The 25,422-nt window shown below is 38.0% G+C and overlaps 1 protein-coding gene across 3 annotated transcripts in view; it reads right to left on the bottom strand.

Moving 5' to 3' along the window:
* Window positions 1-3,209: 3,209 nt before the first annotated feature.
* The window catches only part of LOC146000442 (SH2 domain-containing protein 4B-like), a 159,021-nt gene continuing 136,808 nt past the window's right edge, over window positions 3,210-25,422 (bottom strand). For all 3 annotated transcript variants that reach the window (XM_083138080.1, XM_083138082.1, XM_083138081.1), the window contains exons 4-9: window positions 24,441-24,663; window positions 24,041-24,197; window positions 16,922-17,060; window positions 10,623-10,783; window positions 7,884-8,081; window positions 3,210-6,266 (exon numbers count right to left, since the gene is read on the bottom strand). In XM_083138080.1, coding sequence (XP_082994206.1) covers window positions 6,142-6,266; window positions 7,884-8,081; window positions 10,623-10,783; window positions 16,922-17,060; window positions 24,041-24,197; window positions 24,441-24,663 — 1,003 coding nt within the window. In that variant the 3' untranslated portion in view covers window positions 3,210-6,141. The remainder of the gene's footprint in view (window positions 6,267-7,883; window positions 8,082-10,622; window positions 10,784-16,921; window positions 17,061-24,040; window positions 24,198-24,440; window positions 24,664-25,422) is intronic.

Here is a 25,422-nt window from a genome sequence, read left to right as displayed (position 1 = left end):
TAAATAGGACTAAGGACTAGGGATGGCCAGATCCGGATCCTGGCGGATCCGAAATCCGGATCCGGATCCGGTACTTTCGGATCCGGATCCGGATCCAGAACTTTCGGATCCGGATCCAAAACGTTCGGATCCGGATCCAATACTTTTGGATCCGGATCCGAAAGTTCTGGATCCGGATCCGGTACTTTTGGATCCGGATCCGGTACTTTTGGATCCGGATCCGGAATTTGCGGATCCGGATCTGTTTGCCATCCCACATGCGCTTCTTTGGAAAGTAAGAATGTGCTTATAACATTATGTTTGTTACCTGCTAATATACATATTATATATATATGCATGTGTGTGCGCGCGTGCGCGATTTGTAATTAATTAATACACTTACAAGGGAGGTCTAAGTCTCCCCCTCCGATTTCCATGAAACTTGGCAGGTGTATAGAGGCCCCCCTCAAATGTCAAGATGAGGAGAAACTGAAGTGGGGATCTGACCCCGAAACCACGTAAATATGGCATAGGAAGAAACAGGGGGCATAGGGCCTCTCTATATACCTGTCAAATTTCATGAGAATCGGAGGGGGACACAGGGGTCAGATGATCCTCACGTCAATTTGTCCTCATTTTGACATTTGAGGCGGGTTTTGCCCCCAAAAACAGTTTTTTAGCCGAAACAAAAAAAAAACTTGTATTTCTTCCTTTGGGCCCCTCTATACACCTGCGAAGTTTCATGAAAATCGGAGGGGGACACAGGGGTCAGATCCTTACTTCAATTTGTCCTCATCTTGACATTTGAGTGGATTTTGCCCCTTAAAACAGTTTTTAGCTGAAACAAAAATACGCGTATTTCTTCCTTTGGGCCCCTCTATACACCTGCCACGTTTCATGGAAATCGGAGGGGAACACAGGGGTCAGATCCCCACATCAATTTGTTCTCATCTTGACATTTGAGATGAGGTTGCCCCCTAGAACAAATTTTGTGCCGAAACAAAAAAACACGTATTTCTTCATTTGGGCCCGTTTATACACACACCTGCCAAGTTTCATGGAAATCGGAGGGGGACACAGGAGTCAAATCCCCACTTCAATATGTCCTCATCTTGACAATTAAGTGGGTTTCGCCCTGTAAAACCGTTTTTTAGCTGAAACAAAAATTTCTTCATTTGGGCCCGTTTATACACACACCTGCCAAGTTTCATGGAAATCGGAGGGGGACACATAAGTCAAATACGCACTTAAATTTGTCCTCATCTTGACATTTGAGGGGGTTTTGCCCCCTAAAACCGTTTTTTAGCCGAAACAAAAAAAACACGTATTTCTTCATTTGGGCCCGTTTATACACACACCTGCCAAGTATCATGAAAATCGGAGGGACACAGGGGTCAGATCCTCACTTCAATTTGTCCTCATCTTGACATTTGAGGGGGTTTTGCCCCCTAAAACAGTTTTTTTTAGCCGAAACAAAAAAAATCACGTATTTCTTCATTTGGGCCCGTTTATACACACACCTGCCAAGTATCATGGAAATCGGAGGGGAATACAGGGGTCAGATCCTCACCTCAATTTGTCCTCATCTTGACATTTGAGGGGGTTTTGCTCCCTAAAACCGGTTTTTTAGCTGAAACAAAAAAACACGTATTTCTTCCATTGGGCCTCAGTATACACCTGCCAAGTTTCATGGAAATCGGAGGGACACAGGGGTCAGATCCTCACTTCAATTTGTCCTCATCTTGACATTTGAGGTTTTTTTCCTAAAACCGTTTTTAGCTGAAAAAAAAACACGTAATTCTTCCTTTGGGCCCCACTATACTGCCAAGTTTCATGGAAATCGGAGGGGGACACTTGGATAACCTCCCTTGTTAGTCTTACACTTTGTAATTATTTAACACTGCATATATAATAATGTTTTATTTTAATTTGTAAAACTGTAACTGTAGAACAATTGTATAATATTTGTATAACATTTCTATCTTGTTATATGTGTTAAAGGTTTCATCCTGGAATGGAATGTCTCACATTTATGTGTGTTTCCATTTCCAATACACTCGAATGAATACATATTCGTTTCAATGGCAATTACAAAATCACCTCTGACATGTGTGCACGAGTGTGTTAGCCGATGCGTAGCAAAGTATTTTAGGAACAACACTTGAAAAAAATTCTTGTAGGACTAACGAAAAATTTCTTTGTAATCGAAGATCATAATACCTTTTAAGGTGTGGTAATATTATAATGGGATTGAGATACGAAACTCTCGGATCCGGATCCAGATCCGGAACTTTCGGATCCGGATCCAGATCCGAAACTTTCAGACACGGATCCGGATCCGGAATTTTCGGATCCGGATCCAGATCCGAATATTTCGAAACCGGATCCGGATCCGAAGTTTTCAGACCCGGATACGGAACTCTCGGATCCGGATCCAGATCCAGATCCAAAACTTTCCAACCCAGATCCGGATCCGGAATTTTCGGATCCGGATCCAGATCCGTAACTTTTGGATCCGGATCCGGATCCGTTTGGCCATCCCTACTAAGGACACATGCTGCTAGAAGAATTCGATGCACACACTACATAATTCGATTGTTTTATATGAATTCTAAGGTGAAAACCAACAAGTGTAATATGTCAAATTAAAGAGAAGCGTTTACGCTACAATGTTTGTTTGGAACATTTTCTTCTCAGATGCCTAGATTATTAATAAATTAATGATAAATATAAAATTAAATAGTAAAAAATACGAAAACGTTTTACTAATCCGTGATTATCTACTTAACGGTTGCTCCTATCGAAAATCTAAAGATAATATTAAATATAGAACATATATAAAGCTTTCATTTAAAAAAAAAAGTTCGTTGAGATTGGGCTGTTGGTTTCAGAGATATAGTCATTTTTTCAAATGTCAATATCCGCCATCTTGGATTGGCCGCCATTTCTATTAGCTACCACTTTGAGATGGCAAGCATGGTTTTTTGGTATCCTTACATACCCATATAACTGTGGCATAAAATTATTACCCCCAAATTATACCAAATTCTTGATTTTGGCCACTTGGACCATATACTAAATGATGAACCACATTTTTCTTAACTGCGGGGACTTCATTTTAAAATTAAAATATAAAAACATGTAAATTATTTGGTGGGCTTTAGCCCTATGAGACCCATATAAGTTGGTGCCACTGTGAATAAGGATAATTGAGAAATCAAAACAAATAATGTATATGTATATGTGTATTATTATAAGAAATAAAATACAGTTACTTGCATTCTTTGTACAGAGTTCATTGAGTATTTTGTTGCCTTCTGTAGTGATCAGAGCAACTACAAAGCAAGCACAGTTTGGAAACAATATTATCTATATAATAGGTCAGACTTGTATCTAAACTTACTTTAATAAAATGTACGTCTTGCATCACCTCGCTCATAAGTTTCCTGTGAGCTTACATATGCGGAAGTAGTGACATATCACGTACCAAGTAGAGATTTCTTAACTTCCTTTAAAATTATGCACAAAATATTTGTTGGAGATAAATATCTTGTTATCTACATGAATACCAGAAACGGTACTTTAACCTTATTCAGACTGCACAAATAATAACCTGTATGATTTTTCTTTAAACACACAGATACTGATGTGTAACTACAAAGCATATAAAAATTATTTGATACATTAAATCTTATATACATATCCAATTATGAATACCATTGTACAAAAAATATGAAATGTTAATCTATGGACAGGGACAAATATATTGTCTTTCTCACATGACAAAAATTGAATGTATCAGAAATTTTTTGTAGATGCCATTTCTGACAAAGAAAATTTTTTAAAAGTATGCAAGATAACAGCACTCATAAAAATGATTAGATGGAGAATATTATTAGAATTTCATAGTCTTATCTGTGTAAGAATCAGGATTAAAACACAACAAAGCAGGAATGTGAAGAGCCACGAGAGTATGGTCCCTACATTTTAGTCTCGCATCTCGGAGGAATTTGAAAAAAAAAATCACCAATACACTACAATTTTTGTTCTAAGATGTGCATTACGAAAATATTTATTTTCACTGGAGAAACAGAAATCCCTTGGGAATTGACTTCCAAATACATGTAGTGAGGTCCTATTATTTAAAGAAATATATAGGGAAGTCAATTGCTATGGAGAAAGTCTTCATGTGATACTGTCTTTGCCAATGTCTGAGAGGGAGGAGGTAACTTTGGGGAGGGGCTTTGCTTGTATTGGAAATTGTGTCATCTAAAGAAATAGTCAGGTAACATGTTTTAATTTATTTCATTGACCAGCCCCATCTTCCAGTCATGGATAAAGTTTGATCAATCCCCCCATGTTTCAACTCTCAGAATTATCCACATAGTGTCACTGGTTATATATCTTATCTAACTTCTGAAAAAGCTACATAAAATGGCGAAAACTTGGGTAACTGAACAGTAGATCCTCAAATTAGACTTCAGTTACATAATAAATTTAGGAAATTTGTGCTCCTTTATTTTGAAAATGCATTGACTGCAAACTGAAAATTTCTAATTTTCACACTATCAACAATTTCCTAGTATTATTCATTATTATTTACTCCGAATCATCATGGCTACATTTTGAGACAGTGTATCCTACCTTTCGCTTTTAATGATCTGGTAACCTTGGACATTACAGGGGCATTACATCTGTGTCTGGACAGTCCAGATCTATCAGAGCCATGTGTGTGTCATTTTATTCTCCCTTTTAGTCTGATGATGGGGGGAGAACATCCATCAAAACATCAAAGGCCATCTGTGGCTTTTTTCTTCCATGGCTTGTTGTGCTTTTAGTCCAATATTAAAACAAGTACGTACAATCACATTTGACACATTGGAATTTCAGTTATCTGTATATGAGAGCCAGTTACTGGTCATAAGTAGAATTACTACGTGGCTAATTTTCACTTAAGTAGTTCAGTTGTTCATTTTTTAAAAATTGAAATAGAATGTAAAGTGAAAAGATAATAAATAAAAAGTAAATAGAGAGTCAGTGAAGTTTGCAACTTTAAAATGTTAATGAAAGAACCATGCTTCTTTTTCACTCTGTCCTATTTCTTAAAACACACTAAAATGTGGATCAAGACAATAACAACCAAAGTAGACTAGACATATTTCACTGCCATGAACTGTATCCACATATGAATGCACAGGCTTGAACTCAAACTTTATAAACTTTGTAAAAATCATGTAAGTTGTTGAAACATGTTAGTACATGAAAACTAGATAAGACACTGAAATTTGCAGAACTCTTAATTGGCCTTTTAATTCATTAAATAATAATAATTTCTTAGATGTCATACGCAGGACAAACAAAATAATTCAAGAAAGAATGCAAAACCATAGTGATCCTACTTGTGAGGACATTAAGAAAATGGATTAAATGAGAATATTCATAAGACATTCATTTCTTGAATTTGGTTAAAGAAATACACCAACATAAAGAATGGAACAAAAATAAAGTTCATGCCAGAGAGTTGTTACAAATCTGCCCAAAATAAAGAATGCGATTGATAACTCCTGACAAACTTTAAGCAGTCAGAACCTGTGAAGATAATATACGACAGAACAATATTTACTGTGACCAAAAATAGTTCTGTGAATGAGCAAGAGATGGTGCAACAGTAGACACTCAACTTCAGACTAACCATTTCTTTTTATCCTGTTTTTTCCTTCTAATTCTGAAAAAAATGGCTCAAGTGTTTAGTCACAGACATCGAGAAAAAGCATAAATCATTCACAGTTGTTACTTCCAGTGCACACTGTTTGCATAGAATCACTCTAAAATTACTTTGTAATTATTAAACATATATTCTCTTAAAATGTAAAATATAATATTTCTCTCTTAAAAAATAAGTTAAGTAGTCTCTAAATGGTAAACAACAAGTATTGTCACTGCTTCCAAAATATCTTAAGAAACCTTACACATTTGGCATATTCTGGAATAAGTTATTGTGCACAGTGACTCTGCATGTGCACTATAATGTTTTAGAAGCACCACATTTTTTTTAAGTAGAAATTGAAATCACCAATAAAATGAAAAACCCTGAGACTTGTGATACACAAGGCACTGATTAAGCACTTCTCGTTGGTTCTTCATTCAGTCTCTATTGCTCTTTCATGACTTGATTCCTGGCACTCCATCAAATATGGCTGGGATCCCTGTCGAGGGACAAGGATGCTTCAGAAGTTCCCCACCTATCACAGATATCGGGTTTTTGCTGTGGTAGACTACCAAGTCATCTAGAAGAAAGAATTTATTCATTGAATTATGTTATTTTACATAGTTCTTCTGCTACTTTTGGCTAATCTTAACGATAAGGATGAATGACGATATGATTCGTGATTAGCAAATATTGAGCCTTACTCGGGTACTATATCAAAGTCATACACAAAAAAGCATAACATGGGAAGATATTGGTACATGCATGAATTAACATTATGTGGCAAAAGATATGAAACACATTACATGTTTAATTGGCAGTGTGAAAAAATAACTAAGTATCAATTAGTAACCTAATACTATAAAACATTATGGATGGGCCGATATAAAATTTTGGCCGATATAAAATTTTGGCCGATATCGATAAAGTACAGATATAAAATTTACCGATACCGATAACCGATATTCTACCGATCCGATATAAAATTAGAAATGGTCCTTGAAGAACCTGAAAGGTTCATTGACCTCCTTAATAAATGTGTGTTTCAAGGTGACTGCAGTGCAAAAGAAGTTGCATATTTAGAAAGTCGGGCATGGCGATTATCCATAAAAATTACAACAAAATGGCAGAATTTTGCACTAAATTATCAGATATTTATCAATATAATGGATCGGTAAAATAATCGGTAATTTTACCAATAAACTGATACACTGATATGCCTATATCAGCCGATACCGATAAGAGTACCGATTAATCAGTCCCATCCCTATAAAACATATTATAGGTATCGCAAGGAGTGTGAAAAATAACAAAAATAAAATAATAATACAATTAGTACAATACAGTAAAATATAGCACACATGATTGATTTGCTTTATTTTACTTTGCTTTTGTGCCACTTTTGGCTAATTTGCAAAGATGAGGATGAGTGATGATATGATGAAATTGATGAATGGGCACTCGCAAATATCCAGGCCAAGATTTGAACCCGGGACCCCTGGCATCGTAGCGTGATATGCTAATCAATCCGCCATGGGGGCCGGCTGCAAAGATATTGGGTCAGCCTGACTTGTGTATCTGCAAAAATGATCCTGACTCCTCATTTTACCAATTTTAAACCATTTTAACTTTTCTTGACGTTTTACTTCCTAGATATGGATGGGTTAAAGTTACAGTGGTGTAAGTCACTTTCTTAAAAAGAAAAAAAAAGTCTGACTCACAGCACTTTGCTGATCAACACAACAGCTGTTTCCTTTATCACTAGACCTTAAACTGTCATCTGTTGACAGTTGAATGAATCTCTGATTGACTTCACGTTTTCTGTTAACATATTGACTTATATAGATCTGGTTTCTGTGTAAGTCTTTTTTTTTTTAAAGTGACTTACACCACTGTAACTTTAACCCGTCCATATATCTAAAGGAACAAGAAATAGTTGGTCTAAAACATATTTCAAGTACTTTCAATGCAAATTTTCATGTTTTTTTTTTTATTAGATTTGTACATATCATACAAAATATTATAAAACTTTCATTGCCACACATTTCAGTCACAAATTACACTCCACTAATTCCATGTTAAATTTTTAACACAAAAATGAATGCCATTACACTTGAATGGAGTCAACTGCGGTACTTTTTCTAGGAACACATTACTGACTATATGTTTTAAAAAATATCAGAAAGAATGCACTTACTCAAAGTATTGTGAGCTAACTGGTTGGTCCCTAAAAACTGATAATGCCCATTGGATGCATCTATCAAGTAGTGCTTGAATCTTCCATTTTCCCTGTAAGTAATCGTGTATCCCCAGATTCTTTCAGACACCCGCACTAGGAACGAGCCTACTGCTTTCTCATTCAATAGACATTCTGCTTCATGTCGAGATATTAGTCCTGAAAAAAGAGAAAGTTCAAATGTCCACTTGTTGTTGTTGTTATTATTATTCTACTGTATGATTTAGATTCAACCTAACAATTTTTCCAGTTTCACTGTTTGATTTTTGTAATACTGTCCTTCTTGGTTCCACCAAATGAACCTGCCATATCCCTCATTGGTCAATGAAATGCTTCAAAACAAATGACGAGCTAATGGATGATGTTCAAGACTGGTTCTGCTTCCAGGTACTACTTCATATTGATGAAAATGATTGAGAAAAGATTTCTTTGATGAAGAAACTGTCTTCATATCACTTTTAACTTTATTCACGTTAATTACTTTCATTTTCTAATTTACTGTTCTTATTGTTCCTAATATCATTTCATTGTATTGTATTAAATGAAAGGGGGGGGGGATCCCCGGAAGGATCCACCTGCATACTTTCGATGATATGCACTTAATGTTCTGGTACCTTTAAATGAGCCAGGACGTCAGTTTACATGGCCTTTCAATCTCTTTTCATTTATTAATTATAATATACAGTGTATCCGAGAAAAAATATACCAATAAAGAATTTAAATAACTCAACAATCGTTAACGATAGAAATGTCAAATAACGTTTATTTGGAAGAGAAAATCATAGAATTCTTTTAACCAAAGAACAAGAAAAAAATTTCACCTTAGTAGATCTCAATGTATGCTCCTTTGGTGTCGCGACAAACATCAAGGCGGTACTCAACCTCCATCTAAGTGTTCTTCAACATTTGATGAGTGATGGAGCCACATGCATCGATAATTCTTTCACAGATATCATTGAGGTCTTGCACAGGTGTTTGGTAAACCATAGTCTTCACATAACCCCAAAGGAAAAAGTCCAAAGGAGTCAAGTCTGGTGACCGTGGTGGCCATTTAATGGGTCCACCCCTCCCAATCCAATTACCAGCGAAATTCTTATTAAGGAAGTTAGTAACACAAAGGGCATAATGTGGGGGGGGGCCCCATCCTGCTGAAACATGTACCCATGAGGTATATGAGGTACAGCATACTGTTGCAACATTTGCAGGTAACTTGCACCTGTAACTGTAGCTTCCTCAAAGAAAAAGGGCCCAATTACGGAATCTCGTGTCAGACCACACCACACATTCAACTTGGGGCTGTCGCGTTCATGTTCAACAACTGCATGGGGATTCTGCTCACCCCATATTCTACAGTTATGCCTATGCACTTTTTCGGAAATGTGGAAGGTAGCCTCATCTGAAAATGTTACGCGTGTCAGGAATTCATTGTCATCATCAATGCGTGATAGCACTTCACTAGCATAATCAAACCTAGCGGGTTTATCACTGCACTTTAGTTTCTGAACAAGCTGTAACTTGTAGTCTCTAAGCCTTAACCTTTTATGTACGATATCATGCACAGTAGAACATGGAATTTGAAGTTGAGAACTAGCACGTCTCACAGATTTACGCGGGCTTCTCTGGAAAGCTTCCTGAACTGCAACCACTTTATCCTCGCTCACACGCTTCTGACCACCACCTTTCTTCCTCAACAAAGACCCTGTTTCCAGCAATTGTTTATGCCATTTAACAATGTAATGACATTCTGGTGCTTCCTGTCCATATTGTTGCCGGAATCTTCTTTGTACAGTTACAAGAGACTTCAATTCTGCAAACCAAAAGCAGCACTAAACTTTCTGACGAACAGTAAACGGCGCCATTGTACAGACTACTCACGAACGAAGCCACGCATGCGCTTAATTATGTTACGATTTTTTCCCTTCTGGTGGTAAAAAAAATTCCTTCTTCCCTCTTCCAAATAAACGTTATTTGACATTTCTATCATTAACGATTGTTGAGTTATTTAAATTCTTTATTTGTATATTTTTTCTTGGACACACTGCATATAATATATTACAAAAGTAAAATAAATATACCATACAATACAATGATGATGTTGAAGTGTAGTACAAAATCCATTCTGGGTAACCAGAATGATAATAAGTATAATTTTATTTATTAAAAATAGAAAGCGAAAAGTACTTATTAATTATTTACTTCCATTGTAAATTGTTTTGTCATCATCGCGATCATTAATTTCAAATTATGTTATTTTGATTTGTCTTATCATATTTTATTCTGTTATTTCGTTTCCTTTATAGCCTTTCTGGAAAATCCAGAAAAAAATCATTATCCAATCAATGATTGTGTGCTGTGATTTGTGTTGATGCTCCATCCTATTCTGAAAAGGAAAAGAAAAAGAAAAGAAAAACAGAATGGGCATTGTATTTAACTATGATTATTAATTTGTACTTTTTGGAGCAACATTCGGTGGCAGATCAGCAACAGCTGAACTTTGGCCAGCAATAAGAACACCTGAACTGAAGGGATACAGAAACCCATTGAACATTCAAGAGATACCCCAGGCATGTAAGTTACTGTGGCACATCACAGAAGATTTTTCATTTGTTCACCTTTTCTTTCCAAACAGCACTTCTAGATGTGTAAATATTTCGTTAGGTTAATGATAATAGTTAGGAAGCTGAAAAGAAAAGAGATTACCATGAAACCAAGCTGCTGGCTGCAGTGTGTTTGGATCGAACCCTGCATGTCGTGCTACTTCCTTGTCCTTGAACCACTGGATGATGGCCTCTTTGCTTGGTGGCCTCGTATTGGTGGTCAATGGACTGGAAGGCTTCTCCTCCGTAACACTGGATGGCCTGCTGCAGAGAGAGGTTAAGAAAGCTGGTCAATTATACGACTAGAATCAAAGCAATAAGCAAACTTTTGTCATTAAAAAGACTACAGGAAGCAAAGTGAAGTATTTTCTTAGTACTATATATATGATTTGGCTAACTTTATACTATTGTATGAACTGACATGTGGAATTTGTAGCGAAAAGCGGTGCTTGAAGTGAGGGGAATGTTGGGGTTATCTGCCAAGCTAGGAAACTTTTTGCAAAGTAATCTGTCTCATTGTAAACATGTTAAACAATAGGAGCACCCCCACCCCCCACCTAATACTTTCCACTTCAGGCACTGATAACAAGTGACACTCATGTAAAATTGAGACACTAGATAACTAACCAAAAAGTAGCATACTGTGCACATACATAGGACATGAAGTCAAAATGTATAACACAATCTGAGCTGGCCCTAGAGAGGGACAAATTGGGCACTTGCCTGACACTCCATACTTCAGGGGGGCCCCATGCAAGATTTTTTTTTTTTTATTTGCATACAATATGTTTTATAGGACACTCGTGCTTCCAATTAAGCAATAATCTGATTTTCCCTGACTTAATGGATTCTTTTGACACACTTAAAGAGATATTCAAAAGCATATTCCAACCAACGTACTACACAGAAATTATGTTCACATATTTTAATCATAAAATAGTTAATACAAACTTTTCGAATAAAATGAAGAGCATGGAATTGTTCGCTCATGAGTTACACTTGGTTATTCATTTCTTCAAAATGGACATTGAGAATGAACAACTGCAGTTCTTTCTGTAGATCAAGACTATTGTAATAGATTTTTCATGTGATAATTTAGTCCATTCCTCACATTTGATGCTGTTGATATTTACTTTCAGACAGTGGCGGATTATAGACATTATCTCGGAGGGGGCTGGCACCCATTTCGGTGCCACTTTAGGCACCCAGCACACTTCCCTCACAAACTACGGTCCTACCATATATGTCATAAAATCACTGTGGTAACTAAAACGTAAAACGTTGGGAGGCCCAGTCGTGTGTTATGTTTTTACCGCCCCTCTTTTCCCCAACCACCTATGGTATTTATTGCACTATGTGATTGTTACAATTATGAATTGCATGCTTTAATCTGAAAATCCACATCAAGTGGCTGATGTTTATTGAAAGAAGTTTGCATTTACAGCAAAACACATATCGAACAATTAAGATAAAAGAAATAAGTAACGATATTATATTCAGCGTAAAACAATTATATGAAAAACTAGAACATTCGCTTGCGTGCTTTGGCATGAGCGAAGTGTTACACATCACGTTCAACGTTTAGCCGTTACCTTTGTCTGTGCTCATTGTTCAAAACAGATGTTTATCTTTGCCGAGGAAATACTATTCTGCAGATAACATTTTATTGGCTGAAGTTTGGAAACTACACGTTCTACAAAGCAGAGGCCACAGTTACGGGTAAAGTGAGGAGTAAAGTAAAGCAGTAAATAAATCCTGAAAAGAAATGTAAGAGTCATGTTCCAGGATTAAAGTAGTAATGTCGCGAATGGTCTCCAGTTTTGTGTCAGAGGCGTGCCAAGAGGGTGTTGATGGGAGTCACAACACCCCTTTGTACCAGTATTTCTAAAAAAAAAGAAATCCTGTGATATCTTCCATTGTATAGTGACTGAATGTATTAGATGTATGAGAGTAGAACTAACGTCGCAGGTAGACTTTTGAAGTTCGTTTTCTGATAAATCAAGGAGCACCGAAAGACTAAGAAACTATCTTGTTAAAGGTCCGCAAAGTCTCTGTTCTATTTTGCGGAATCCTGCTGCACGTACGTTTAGTAGAAGCCTGTGTTACTTAATAAGTGATATATTATTCTTTTCTCAAATTTCATTTTTATTTAACTGTAGAACAAAAGGGAAAGGAATTTTACATTTTAAAAAAAGCTGGATAGGGGCCCGTGGCCCCAAAGCTTGAAACATTACTTGCACCTCATGTTTATATAGCACTGTATAAAATACAACAACATTTGCTGAGCACACCAATCATTCCAAGTTATTTAAATTCAACCAGGGCCGGCGGAAGGTGGGGGGGGGGGGCGTGCTACCACCCAGAGTGGCAAATTTTCAAGGCAGCAAAATTTGAAGGGAACAAAAAAAAAAAGCCTATTGAAAATTTGAAAGTCATAATATTATATTATATTATACAAGTTAATATATTCAACCCACCGTTTTGAAGGAACACATCAGTAGTCTCACTTTGAAACCTCCGAGTGCCATAAGGTGGGAAAGCGGATTCGATGCTCTAACTCCGTTGAGACATCAAGTGGAAGAGGTCTATGACCTTCAAGTAAGGGGCGACAATAGAACTGTCCGAATGGTCCCACATGAGGCCCAGCATATTGCAAACCAGTTGCGTGGCTTCACATTCCTATGCTCCATAGTTATCTTGCATGACTTTTTGCTCCACGTAATGTAATGAGCAAATGTCTTCAAAACATTAATCTACGATGTGTTAGATTTCTTGCAAACATATCAGAACTTTGAAAAAAAGTAGGAGTGATGAAAAATTTTGAAGTTTCTTAGATGCCACTTGGCAGTCTGGCAGGGCCTCCCTCCCTCCACTCGTGGAGGCGGCAACCTGCAAGTCCCGGTTGATGAGAAAAAATTGGCATCGAATTTAGATATACTTTGTAGATGATCAAAAGATAGGCAACACTGTATAGGGCCAAAATCGAAAGAAGAAGCAGTTTCAGTATGATGAAATTGTTGAAGATCCACAAAAACGGTACAAAGTTGACTTTTATTCCCAGGTCCTACATGATTATTTTAGCTCTAAGAGAAAGATTTGAGCTTAAACATCATAGTGATTTTCCAATTTATTTTATGATATTATGGAGCACCAAGACATGTCATCTGATCTTTTGTCTGAAAAGTGTAGAAAACTTACCGGAATGTTAATATATGAAGGCTACTGAATTAAAAGATTAAGTAAAAGTGCTTTGGGCTATAATAAAACAATTACACGAAAGGAGACCTTAAACTGATAAAGGGTCATGATCTTGCACTTAATTTGAGTGTAGAACTTCGAATTTTAAACTTTTTCGGTAACCGTGGCAAGTGGCCAACAAAGCTGTTTTTTTTTTTTTAAACTAAAGCTAATTAATAAAAACTATCTTCGGCCAATCATGTCTGAAACACACTTGTTTCCATTTTATGCAACATAGCATTATACAAAAAAGAATATTACATACATAGGCTAAAGGTAAAGTTCCCTGTGCACGTAGCACCATGCCATGAATGCACATTTGGGGGATGTGGGTGTAGGGCCACACACATTCTCTATCTCTGCCATTTTGGAGGTGATGTGATCAGAACCACTCTCCGGCCGCCTTTACCTCCCAGGGTTGCCCCCAGGTACTCATTAATTTGAGGCTGAGTGAATCCCAGAGTTGCTTTATGCAGAGACAACATAGGAAAGAATTCAGACCTTAGATCACCCACGCGGGAGATCCGGGAATATTACATGTACTTCTTTTAAAAATCCAATCATATATCACAGACCTTCAACGGTAAACATATGAAGTCAAGCCTTCATTTCTTTCCTAATACTTGTTACATTTAAGATACGAGAGAGTTAGAGAGAGAGAGAGAGAGAGTTAGAGAGTTAGTGAGAGAGAGTTAGAGAGTTAGTGAGAGAGTGAGTGAGTTAGTGAGTGAGAGAGAGAGAGAGAGAGAGAGAGAGAGAGAGAGAGAGAGAGAGAGAGAGAGAGAGAGAGAGAGAGTTAGTTTTCATAAAATATAATAATGATGTAAACTTAGTGTCGCATTTTTAAAAGTTTAACTGTGGTCGAGTGAGATATCCTTGTGTGTTTAATAGTATTGAAATAGCATAACAAGTCTCATTATTTATTTTATAGTTTAATGTTTTACTTAGGAATATATTGATTTACAATTTCCTGTTGCTGCGTAATGATGGGGGGGAGGGACTTTCGAAAGGGAGCGGCATCTGCCGCCACCGTCCAGGGCGACAAAATGACTAGCGCCGGCCCTGAATTCAATAAAATAAAGACTGTAATAGATTTCTCAAAAATCACAATAAAATTGATTTTTGATTACAATAGATGTAACTGTCGGGAACAATGGAGCAGCTTAACCTATATATTGTCCCAACAGGCAATAGCACTGCTGTATGAAATCCCATTCTTGCTAACTTTTAGCTCTTGGGTATGTCATAAAATGTTATAATGTTTGATGTTTTTCATTGCAACTTTGCAAATTTATCAATAAGTAAAAAAATAAAAAAGCCAGTGTGAGGGATGCAGGAGAAGAATGATCGCCCCCTCAAGCCTTTAATTTGCCCTTGCAGCAAGCTACTAAGACTGATAGTTGTAATTCACCTAATTTTTTTTTCTCATCATCGCCCTAGTGGCACTGGGGTCCACGTCAACATCCATGCCAACTGCTCTCTCTCCCTGGCTACTCTGTGGTTTCCACAGTGATTGCGTATGAAAAAAATGATTGAGGAAGCAGGAATATTTTCTAGATCCTGTTTGTAAGGGCAGATACCTCATGAATCTTTTGATGCACCCTAGTAATATTATACTAGCCCTTCACCTTAGGTTGATTTCGTACTTATCTGTCGTTGCCTCCCTCCATCATCGGCTTCTAACTTTCATCGCACCAATCCTTATCATTGTTTGCCCCTGTCTCTTGTCGCCTCCTATCTTTTGTTGCCCCCATCCTTTGTTAGTCTTATCTTTGTGCACCCCTATCTGTCATCGCCCCTCATCATTCCTCGTGTCCTATCTTTCGTCATTATTATTTTCATTTGCCCCCTGTCTCTCATCGGCCCCTTATCAAGCATCACCTCGTATCTTTTGTCGCCCCCATCCTTGATCTTCCTTATCTTTGTTCGCCCCCTGTCATTCGTCGCCTCATATATTTCGTTGCCCACATCATCCGTCATTCTTATCTTCGTTCACCACCTTATCATTCATTGTCTCATATATTTAGTCGCGTACATCTTTCGTCATTTTTACCTTTGTTTGCACCCTTAATATTCACCGTGTCCTATCTTTCGTTGCATCCTATCTTTCGTCATTCTTATGTTTGTTCACCTCTTTATCATTCATCGCGTCCTGTCTTTCGTCGCCTATATTTTTTGTCATTCTTATCTTTGTTGTCCCCTGTTTCTCTAGTCATCCCCACATCATTCGTCAACTCATATTTTTCGGCACCCCCACCCTTCGTCATTCTTATCTTTGTTCGCTCCCTTATCATTCGTTGTCCACATACTTAGTCATTCTTAACTTTGTTTGCCCCTTGTCTCTCATCACCCCCTTATCATTCATTGCATCCTATCTTTCATCGCCCCTGTCTTTCCTAATTCTTATATTTTTTCGCCCCCTGTCTCTCGTCACCCCCATATTTCGTCAATCTTATCTTTGTTCGCACCCTGTCTCATCGCCCTCTTACTATTCATAGCCCCTTCCTTCGTTATTCTTATTATTGTTCGCCCCCCTGTTTCTCGTCCCCTCCTATCTTTCGTCGCCCCCTTTGATTGCCCCTCGTATAGTGGGGCACCCTCTCAGTCATTCTTTATTCCGCTCTTGTAAGTATCTAAATTCACACTATGTGTGTTATATTTCATTCCAACTGTGTAAATTATTTATCAATACATGAAAAAAATAAAATGGGTCTTTGGTGGAAGTCGCCCTCTCAAGGGCCCACCTCACCATTTATCCGCCCTTGCTTTCAGATCAGATTTTAGGACAGAAAATATTGATACTGTACTAGAAGTTTACTTCACTTCAAGTGTGAACTTGAACCTTTTACATTTGCCATCACATCTCAACTACTGAAAATAAATTTAACATTCAGACTATTAGAACAGTTTTAAAATTAAACTACACATGGGAGAAGGCTTCAAGCTAAATAGCCTCTTCCACTGGTTTTGACACGTATCACTACATCCACATGCTTATGCAAAGAACTACAAGCCATAGAAGCAAAACACATTTAATTCAGATTTCTCTGAAAACAACTTTCTGGGTTACATGACGTGCCTGCCTGTACTTAGTTATGAAAGTGATTTTTTCATCCCACATCTCTCAATATATATTTTGATAATGCAAAGCATTTCCAAACATACCTTTCCGCTGGCTGGCCAACATTCTTGGCAGGGAGAGGTGGAACTACTTCCATTTCCAACAATGAAGTTCTACGATGCTCTTCCCTCGCACGACGTGCTATCTCTCGGATCTGTTGTTCAGCCTGCTTGGCTCTTCTCTCTGAAAAGCACATTGCGAACAACAAATAATTACATTTCCTAAGTATTAAGACCATGGGCATTGTGAAGACAAAGGGGGTCATACTAGTTGATTCCCCCTGGAAGATAATGTAATTCTGGGATACTGCTTCCCATCTACCATCCAGAAATCCTAAGATTACAATATTCATATTCCTGGGTATTAGAGAATATCTGCATTATGCATTCCAAACATGTCTCCCATCCACATTCATGCATGCTTGGCATAAAATACATTCCTCTCCCTGGCATTACTTTCTCCAATAATATGCATTTTATCTTACTTGCTCTCTCTCACCAGAAGTCTTTACTACTACAGCAGCATTAATCTTGTCAATACAGGACAATCCAACAACTACGCAAGCTTTAAATAGCCTAGACAGATTTACAAGAAATGGGTGGGCAGAGAATTTATTACCATTACTTTCATTTGCCAGTTATTCATTACTATAATTTGTTTTGTAATTCCAATAAAAAAAATACAGCACAATGATGTTGTTTCTAATAAGAACATTATTACATATTGGGTAATGTCAAGACTGCAGAACTTTTCTTTCATTCTTTCTTTCCATTACGTTTTATGGTCACCTATACATTCATTATGCATTGCTGCTTAAGCCTAGCATGATTAAGGCTATTTCCCGTTGTGCTTATTTTTGGGCTGGGCCAGTGAATTATCCACACACATCGACCCCCCCCCCCCATTTTTTCAGAACACTTCCCTTACCTTACACCCCTTAAAAACGAAGTTACACTACTTCAGATTAAATATTCTGGATAAGTACCTGAACCTGGTGTTTTCTTTGCTAGGCTGTGTATCTCCTACATTTCAACTGATAATTATGTCAGTTTTATTCCTATCACAATGTGTAACATAATGATAAAAAATATGCAAAGTTAGATAAAATGAAGAATAATGATAATAAAGAAACTAAACAGAAAGAAACCGAAAAGTGCTGAATACTTTTTACAACCGCATAACCAAGTATCAGCTCGTACCATGAATCACAAAATCGGTGCTCTTTATTTTTCGTTTCTGTTATCGTGCCTGCTAGAGAAGTGGTGGGCCTACCTACATCCACAAGTTTCTCCTTGGCAGCAAAATCCTTGCTGGAAAACGGCATCTTCAACATGTTCTCTAACACACAATCACACTCGTTTTCTTCCGTAATGCACTTGTTGTTGTTCATTATCACACCACAGCAGAGGGACAACAGCCCGCTTTTCAATGGATTGAAGTCGCAAAAAAATACCGTGAGACTTCAACCATGCACACAACATAAGAAAAAGCAAACAAAAACAAACCACATCCAAAAGTGGTCACTGCTCAAAGCAGTGATGTTTCAGACTCTGAGGGGAATATCCCTTTCGGACATAAATAAATTCCCTCTCTCACCTTAAAATTCCCTTATATTTCATAAAAAAAGAACAACAAAATAAAATTTAAAACAAATGCTCGCTAATTCTAAAGATTTATCCAGAAATTTCTGTGGAAGGAGATGCAAGTGCTTTCTTGGGTAGTGTAAAAGCAAATCTTGCACCTGAAAGACCATAACAGGCATTCATACGTTGTTCAAAAAGTGTTTAAACCATGTAATTAACCAGACTATGTAATTAAATGTAACTAATAATATTTTGTTCACATTTCACATTAGATTTGTAAAACTGGTTCAATATTCAGTTTTAATGAAACATTTTAATTTTTGAAAAAGTTTTGCACTTTTTAGCTCAATTACTACCACCAGCTGAGTTCAAATATAAACGAAAAACAGAGATCTTAATATTTCCAATGTTTATGCTCTCCTACAAGCGAAAAACAGAAACAAGCGATTAGCACATTAATGTATATCTAATTTTCCCATTTCTCGCTCATTTTTAGGTGTTTCGCCTTTTCCCCCTTCCTGTTAGTTTCTTGCTTCAGAATTCCCTGTTCCTGGAAAAACCCTCCTTGAAACACTGTTCAAATTTCCTTTGCAGCCAACCATTCATTCATATCCAACAACGCTAGAGAACCCTCCTCTTGCAGGACCTGTGTCTCGCTGGCAGGTATTCACGGTTAGCCAGTGAAGCCAACCCAAGCATAATGGTGCTAAATCTCGCACAAGTTTCAAAAGTCATTTGGAAGTTGGGGATATAAATAAAACATAGGACCGCTGATCGTGGTAGTTGAATTTTCTCACACTTTTCACGTATGACGTCAAACTCATCCCGTTGGTTGAACCATTCAAATTTATATTTATGTTTTTGTTACAAATTAATATTAATAATATGTAGATCGCAGAACAATTTAGTAGTATGTAGCATAATTTCGGAGTTTAAACAACACCATGGATGTCCAGAACAGGCAAGGAGCGGAAGCTCTTCCTGGAAAATGAATGTCAACCATAAAAGAATATATTTCACATATATAATTTCATTTCAGTCACATCAAATTATGTTAATTATTGTAAGGGCATTGCAGAAAAATGTTAACTTCAAATTGAATTTGTATCTTTTGAGGAGGCAAACTTTATTATGGGGAAAATATACCTAGTTTGCCCCTACTCCTGGAAAAATTACTATGCTTAATCCTCCCTGGTGGAAAAAAATACTGCGGACATCCGTGAACAACACTTTTTCTAAACATGAGGTTTGCAACGCTGCTATCATCCTCTAGCAGTAGATTTACATACGCAGGGTTTTGGCCCGCTCTTCTCCACCCAGATAGGGTAGGCACTGCTCGTTCACGGTCAGAAATTTGTAAGGCAAAATTCAGAAGGCTTACAGCTTTCCCCAAGCAGAAGGCGGGAGATCCCATGTGCCACCTGCTGCTGAAGTGTTGCAATCTAACAAACAGGATCTCGAACACTGATGACGACCCGATTTGAACTTTGAAGTTGTTTACAAATTTTTGCCAGATAATTACATACATTTACTAGAACTAATGAAGTGTTAGCCCAGCTTACATGGCTTGCATGGATGCCTGATATCGACTCTGTTTTACAGCCTCATGGAATGATCGAAAGGGATGAAGGAGAGAGAAGAGGATAAATGATTTTTCAGTATAAGAGATCAGGATCCTATCCTGGGTTCCTGGAATTTAGAGTACCTAGTCCTAAAATCCTGGGATTATTCAATACTGGAAATTGCCATTGTTATTTCGAATAATGATGTTCAGTTAGTATTCCAACAAAAATGCATTAGACACAAAAAATGGTGTAAAATTCAGGAATCAGGACAGAACTTCGTTTTCAAAATCTACCACTTACTACACAGAATGGTTGCATGAGTTTTCAAAAGTCAAAAGATCATATTTTATGTGAGAGTTCATGTAAATATTTACAATGTAAACTTTATGACAAGAAATTCCCCTTTTAAAGATTTTCTCTTGAACAAATGTGTGGTTTGTAAACGTTAATAAACAGAATAATTATGCATTTCAGTATATTAACTGTATGAAATATAATTAAAGAAACACAGCAAACTAGATAAAATCAATCATTTGGTAGATATAACAGAAAAGTCTCCCACTCACTCACTCTCTAGCCTATTTTTAAACCCGAAGGTCTAAGGCTTTAATGCCCTTTCAAATGTTCATGTAGGACATAAATCAGAACTAAATGAAGTACACACAGCAGAACCTTTAGTTCCAGAACCTAACTTGACTGAAGTTAAAGATGCTATAAAAAGGCTAATGAATAATGAAGTCTCTCCTAGGAGTTAATAATAAATTAGCAATAAAATAGTTTAATTAAAATTATTGTCGTTGTTATTTCTAATATGCCAACCATCTGACCCCACCCATAACATTTTTCTGAAATCCCCATGGTGTAGAAATATGGGAACATGGGGAGATCTAGTACTCAAAACAAGTTTTGTTTTATATTATGAATAATGAATGAATAATGAACTTCAGTGATGCACGACTGGTTGAGCTAATGTTATAGGTGAATGTCTAAAACTAACATTAAGTCACTATAGGTAAACGTAAGGTAAAGTATCCTGTACATCAGTGGCATGCGAGTGACTTTTTCAAAATTGTTACCGGCCATCAGACGTTATCATCTCCCCCCCCCCCCCCAAATATACCTTCCATCTAGATATTTGTTCATTTCGTTCTTTTTTGCAATCAGCTCAGTGATTTAGCCACAATCACTCCTAGAAAGGACTACACACATGAGAGAGTTACCGCGAAAATCCAGTGAATAGTGGTCGAGCCTTGTCAATTCTTCAACTCTGTTTCTTTGCAAAGAGGTGGAAAGGGAAAGAAGAACAACCCATTTCTCAGGTCAGTTTGATGTTTCTGCGGTGAGCAGACAACAGAATTTTGCTCCTCCAGCGATTTGAAGGGAAGTCCAGCTGCACATACTACTGTTGCCAATTTAGTTTTTTGGAGAAAGGTTTGTCCAAATCACAAATCGCACCAAGTACTTACCTCTTCGTTTATTATCTAACTGGTCTCAGTTGTAGTTAAATCCAACCTTGGCTTTGCAGTCTACTTCTAGTTGCTTCACAGAAATGGACTCCCAGTTTTGGGCGAGATTCAGCTTTTTTCTGCTAATCCAATGCGACAACACTGGCCTGTGTCTGGCAGGCCTGACCGGTAACTGGGCCCCTAAACAGGCATATGAATAACCCCATAGCATACTTGCCCCAAAGTCTTTCTCCGTTCTTTCCTTGCATTGGCACCCTCTCCTCTTGTTACCTCTTGAGGGTAGCGGACCGGCCTCCCTCTTTGCTTTTGTCAGCTGCAGGAAAAATGTCCTCTGCAATATACACTTGACTGCAACGCTGTCGGTTAACGTATTTAACAATGTTGTTATTTTATTGAAATAACTTTTTAATTCTTTTAGATTTTGCTGTTACCTGCAGTACAGCACCTTGAATAACGTAATGTGGAAAACGACCCAAGAAACTGGTTCCCCAGATGGATGAGAAACATAGATGGCAGTGCGATATATGTCGGTGCTAATTTTCTTATGAAAGTAATGCGACTTAGTTACTTTTTTGAATATATTATGTAGATTTGTTTGTCTTGAAAGGCGGTACGTGAATTGATAGAAACAGTTAAATTTGTGGTGTGATTTGCAGTCACGAAATGGCATTAATTTGGAGAGAAAAGTAAAATAAAATTAATAAATAAATAGCATGCGTGCGTAACACAAGAAGAAACATCACAATGTGATTCCGGACGTCAGGTCTTGGACTGTGTATTCGAGTTTTTTTTTCTATGTTATTAGAATATAAATAGTATCCTGAGAGATATTTCATACCAAGGCGACAAACCACAAGTGTTGCTTGAAAGCGAGCAGTCGCAAATCAATGCAGCCTTTTGAACCGTAGGGACACAAGCTCTGACTGCACCGTTTCCTCAAGGCAACTTTCATACCGAAGCGACACATGTTGCTTGGAAACGAGCCAATCAAGAGCAACATTTCACATCGTAGCGGCATAACAGGAAGTACAGGCCAGCGTTCGGTTGGTGAAATCCTTTAGCGATAAGTGTTGCATGCCGCTTGTTGCTTTGGTGCGCAATCTCACTAAAGCAAGACACTCATTGCATCGCGTATGCGCGAACAACAAACCACGGCAACATGTTGCAAGCTATTGAGGAAATGGCCCAGTTTGAGCGACGCAGAAGCGACAAAGCGACACTTGTGGCTTATCGTGTCGCCTAGATCTGTTGTTGTAATGTGCGGTTTATCGTGTCGCCTATCTGTTTTTCGCACAATTAACAGCGAACGCTTGCTAATAGACTGAAGGCACCATGTCGCTTGTCACTTAGTTGGGAACTCCCCCTGTAGCACGTCGCTTCGGTCTGAGCACCCTTCCATTAAGGAGCTTTCCAACCGAAGTAACAAGTAGCACGCGAATAGGCCATATGAATGTGTCGTTTGCTGTTTGGACCCTCATGTGCAATGAATGCTATTTTACAGTCTGGAAGTGTGTGTCACTAGTCTGACAGTGTGCACATCCTGTGTTGCTTGTCCCATTGGTTTGAAAGTTGCCTTACACTCATGTCGATGGCACTAAGAAAGTTTTGTGGGGTTCCCCTTGTCGTTTCATGCAATCATCATTATCATCATCGCCTCGATTAGTTTAAAGCGGAAGAAAAGAGACAGTAAATATCACAAATACAAATGCTTCAGTGTGTATATCTTTAAAAGGAATGATGATGATGATGATAATAATAATGAACCTAATTCATACACAAAAATTTAGTTCCCAAGAGCATTCCACTCGTATTTTTTCTCCCGTATTATTAACGAAAGTATGACGATAACAGGACGTGGTCGACTGTCTATAATGTTCGTTAATATCTTTGCGACCACTGTACCAAATATCATAGCATCTATCACATTCATAGAAATGCTCCATGTAAAAGAATCAGACGTTGCAGCGAAAACTCCATTTACTTCCATTATAAGCAGACGAATACCAAGCACCGGGTTCAACACCAGCGCCTCTAGCAGATCATTTTCGAGTGGAACCAGCCAGAGAGCGCAGAACCGTGCCGTTTTCCACACTACGTTATTCAAGGTGCTGTACCTGCGGTAACACCGGTTACATGCCTCTGCTGTACATATAGCACCGTGCCATGAATGCATATTTAGAGGATGTGGGGGTACGGCCCCACACATTGATCTCAGCCATTTTGGAGGTGATGTGATTAGCACTATGTTCTGGCTGCTTTCACCCTGCAGGGTTATCCCAGGAACCAATTGATATGAGGCTGGGCTAGTCCCAGAGCTGCTCTCCCACGTGGCAGTCACGACACCCTACTGACTACACCACCACAACTTGCATAAGTCACTATAGTTGCCATCAATAAGTGATGTCTGCCCACAACCCTTTGAATGATGAACCCCTTTGCCATTTATAATGATCACCTCTCCCTGAAATCTCTGAAACTAACAATAAATCATCATTAACAGTAAGTGGCAATCACCTCCTTCTAATATCTAAAGAGGTAAATACTCGTACCCTGCTCAAGCCACAGCTGCTCTTGTCGCCTGGCAGCCTCTTCAGCCTCCATTGCAGCTTCCCGTTGCTGCTTCTGGATCTTCTGGAAGATCTCGGAAGTCCTCTGCTCCGTGAGTTTCTTCTCCCAATGTGCTACCCTCTGAGCGACACCATAAGGCTGGTGGGGAAAACATAAATAAATTAACAAGACTCAAATTGTATATGGGCAATACACACATCTGGTAATATGTTACATAGGTATTACTAAATGTGAGAAATAAATTTGTCAATTTGAAGAGTTTGCCACGAAAATAAGCATAGTGCGTATTCAAGTGTAATGTATTTTTATGTAAGTATTCTGTATGAATGCTCTTAAATAAGAATTCAAAGCAGAAAACCGTTCTGCTAGCATTATGCTTACTTTATTTAGAGATATTTCCTGTAAGACGTCTCTCTTCTTGTCTTGGAGGCTAATTATCTTCACTGGGGCTGGTTTCATCTTCGCCTTGAGCTCCTCCACCGTGCAGTAGATCTCCAACTGGTCCTCCTCCATCTTCTCTTCTTTCCGTTGATCTTCCTCCATTGCTTCTATCTGCTTCTGGTTGAAGTCCAGCAGCTCCGTTAATTCTGCCTCCACCTTTTTCCTGCAAAAGGTGAAATGCACCAATTTATAATCTTAAGGTAAGCTAAAGTTCCCCATGCATATTGCAGTGACATGAATGCACATAGGGTGATATGGAGGTAGGGTCCACACATTCTCGATCATAACCATTTTTTGGAGGTGATGTGATTAGCAGCATACTCCAACCACCTTCACCCTGCAGGATTGCCCTCAGATACAGTCACCAGCAATAAAAATGAGACACCCAGATCCTGAAATACAGGGTGATTATAAAGTTTCGATCCATTTCTGTGAAGAACAGATATTAGAATCAAACCAATAATGAGAATGGAAAACCTAACACTTAGTAACACATAATCTATCAAAACTTCACAGGTTGCACTGAGCCTTATTCCAAATGACCACCCTGCACGTCCACACACAACTCCCAGTGACACACCTCTGCACGAAACACCTTTTCTAGCAATGTACAATGCTAGAATGCTAGAATGTTACGAAGTGTTAGGTTTTCCATTCTCATTATTGGTTTGATTCTAATATCTGTTTTTTACAGAAATGGATCGAAACTTTATAATCACCCTGTATTTAAGGATCTAGGCATCTCATTTTTATTGCCTGTGACTGTACCTATTTATTTGAGAATGGGTGAACCCCAGAAGCCCATATGTGGGGACAAGGCTGGGGTAATTCTGATCTTAGATCACACACCAAGAAATCTAACCTGTGTCCCCTACCTACGAACTGGACCATGACTCCATAATCACCAGGGCTGGGACATATG

The sequence above is a fragment of the Lepisma saccharinum genome, chromosome 16 (genome assembly GCF_977018435.1).
Source record: "Lepisma saccharinum chromosome 16, izLepSacc3.1, whole genome shotgun sequence".
Classification (NCBI taxonomy): Eukaryota; Metazoa; Arthropoda; class Insecta; order Zygentoma; family Lepismatidae; genus Lepisma; species Lepisma saccharinum.
The sequence above is the reverse complement of the archived record's forward strand: the minus strand, read 5'-3'. Positions and strand labels throughout refer to the sequence as shown.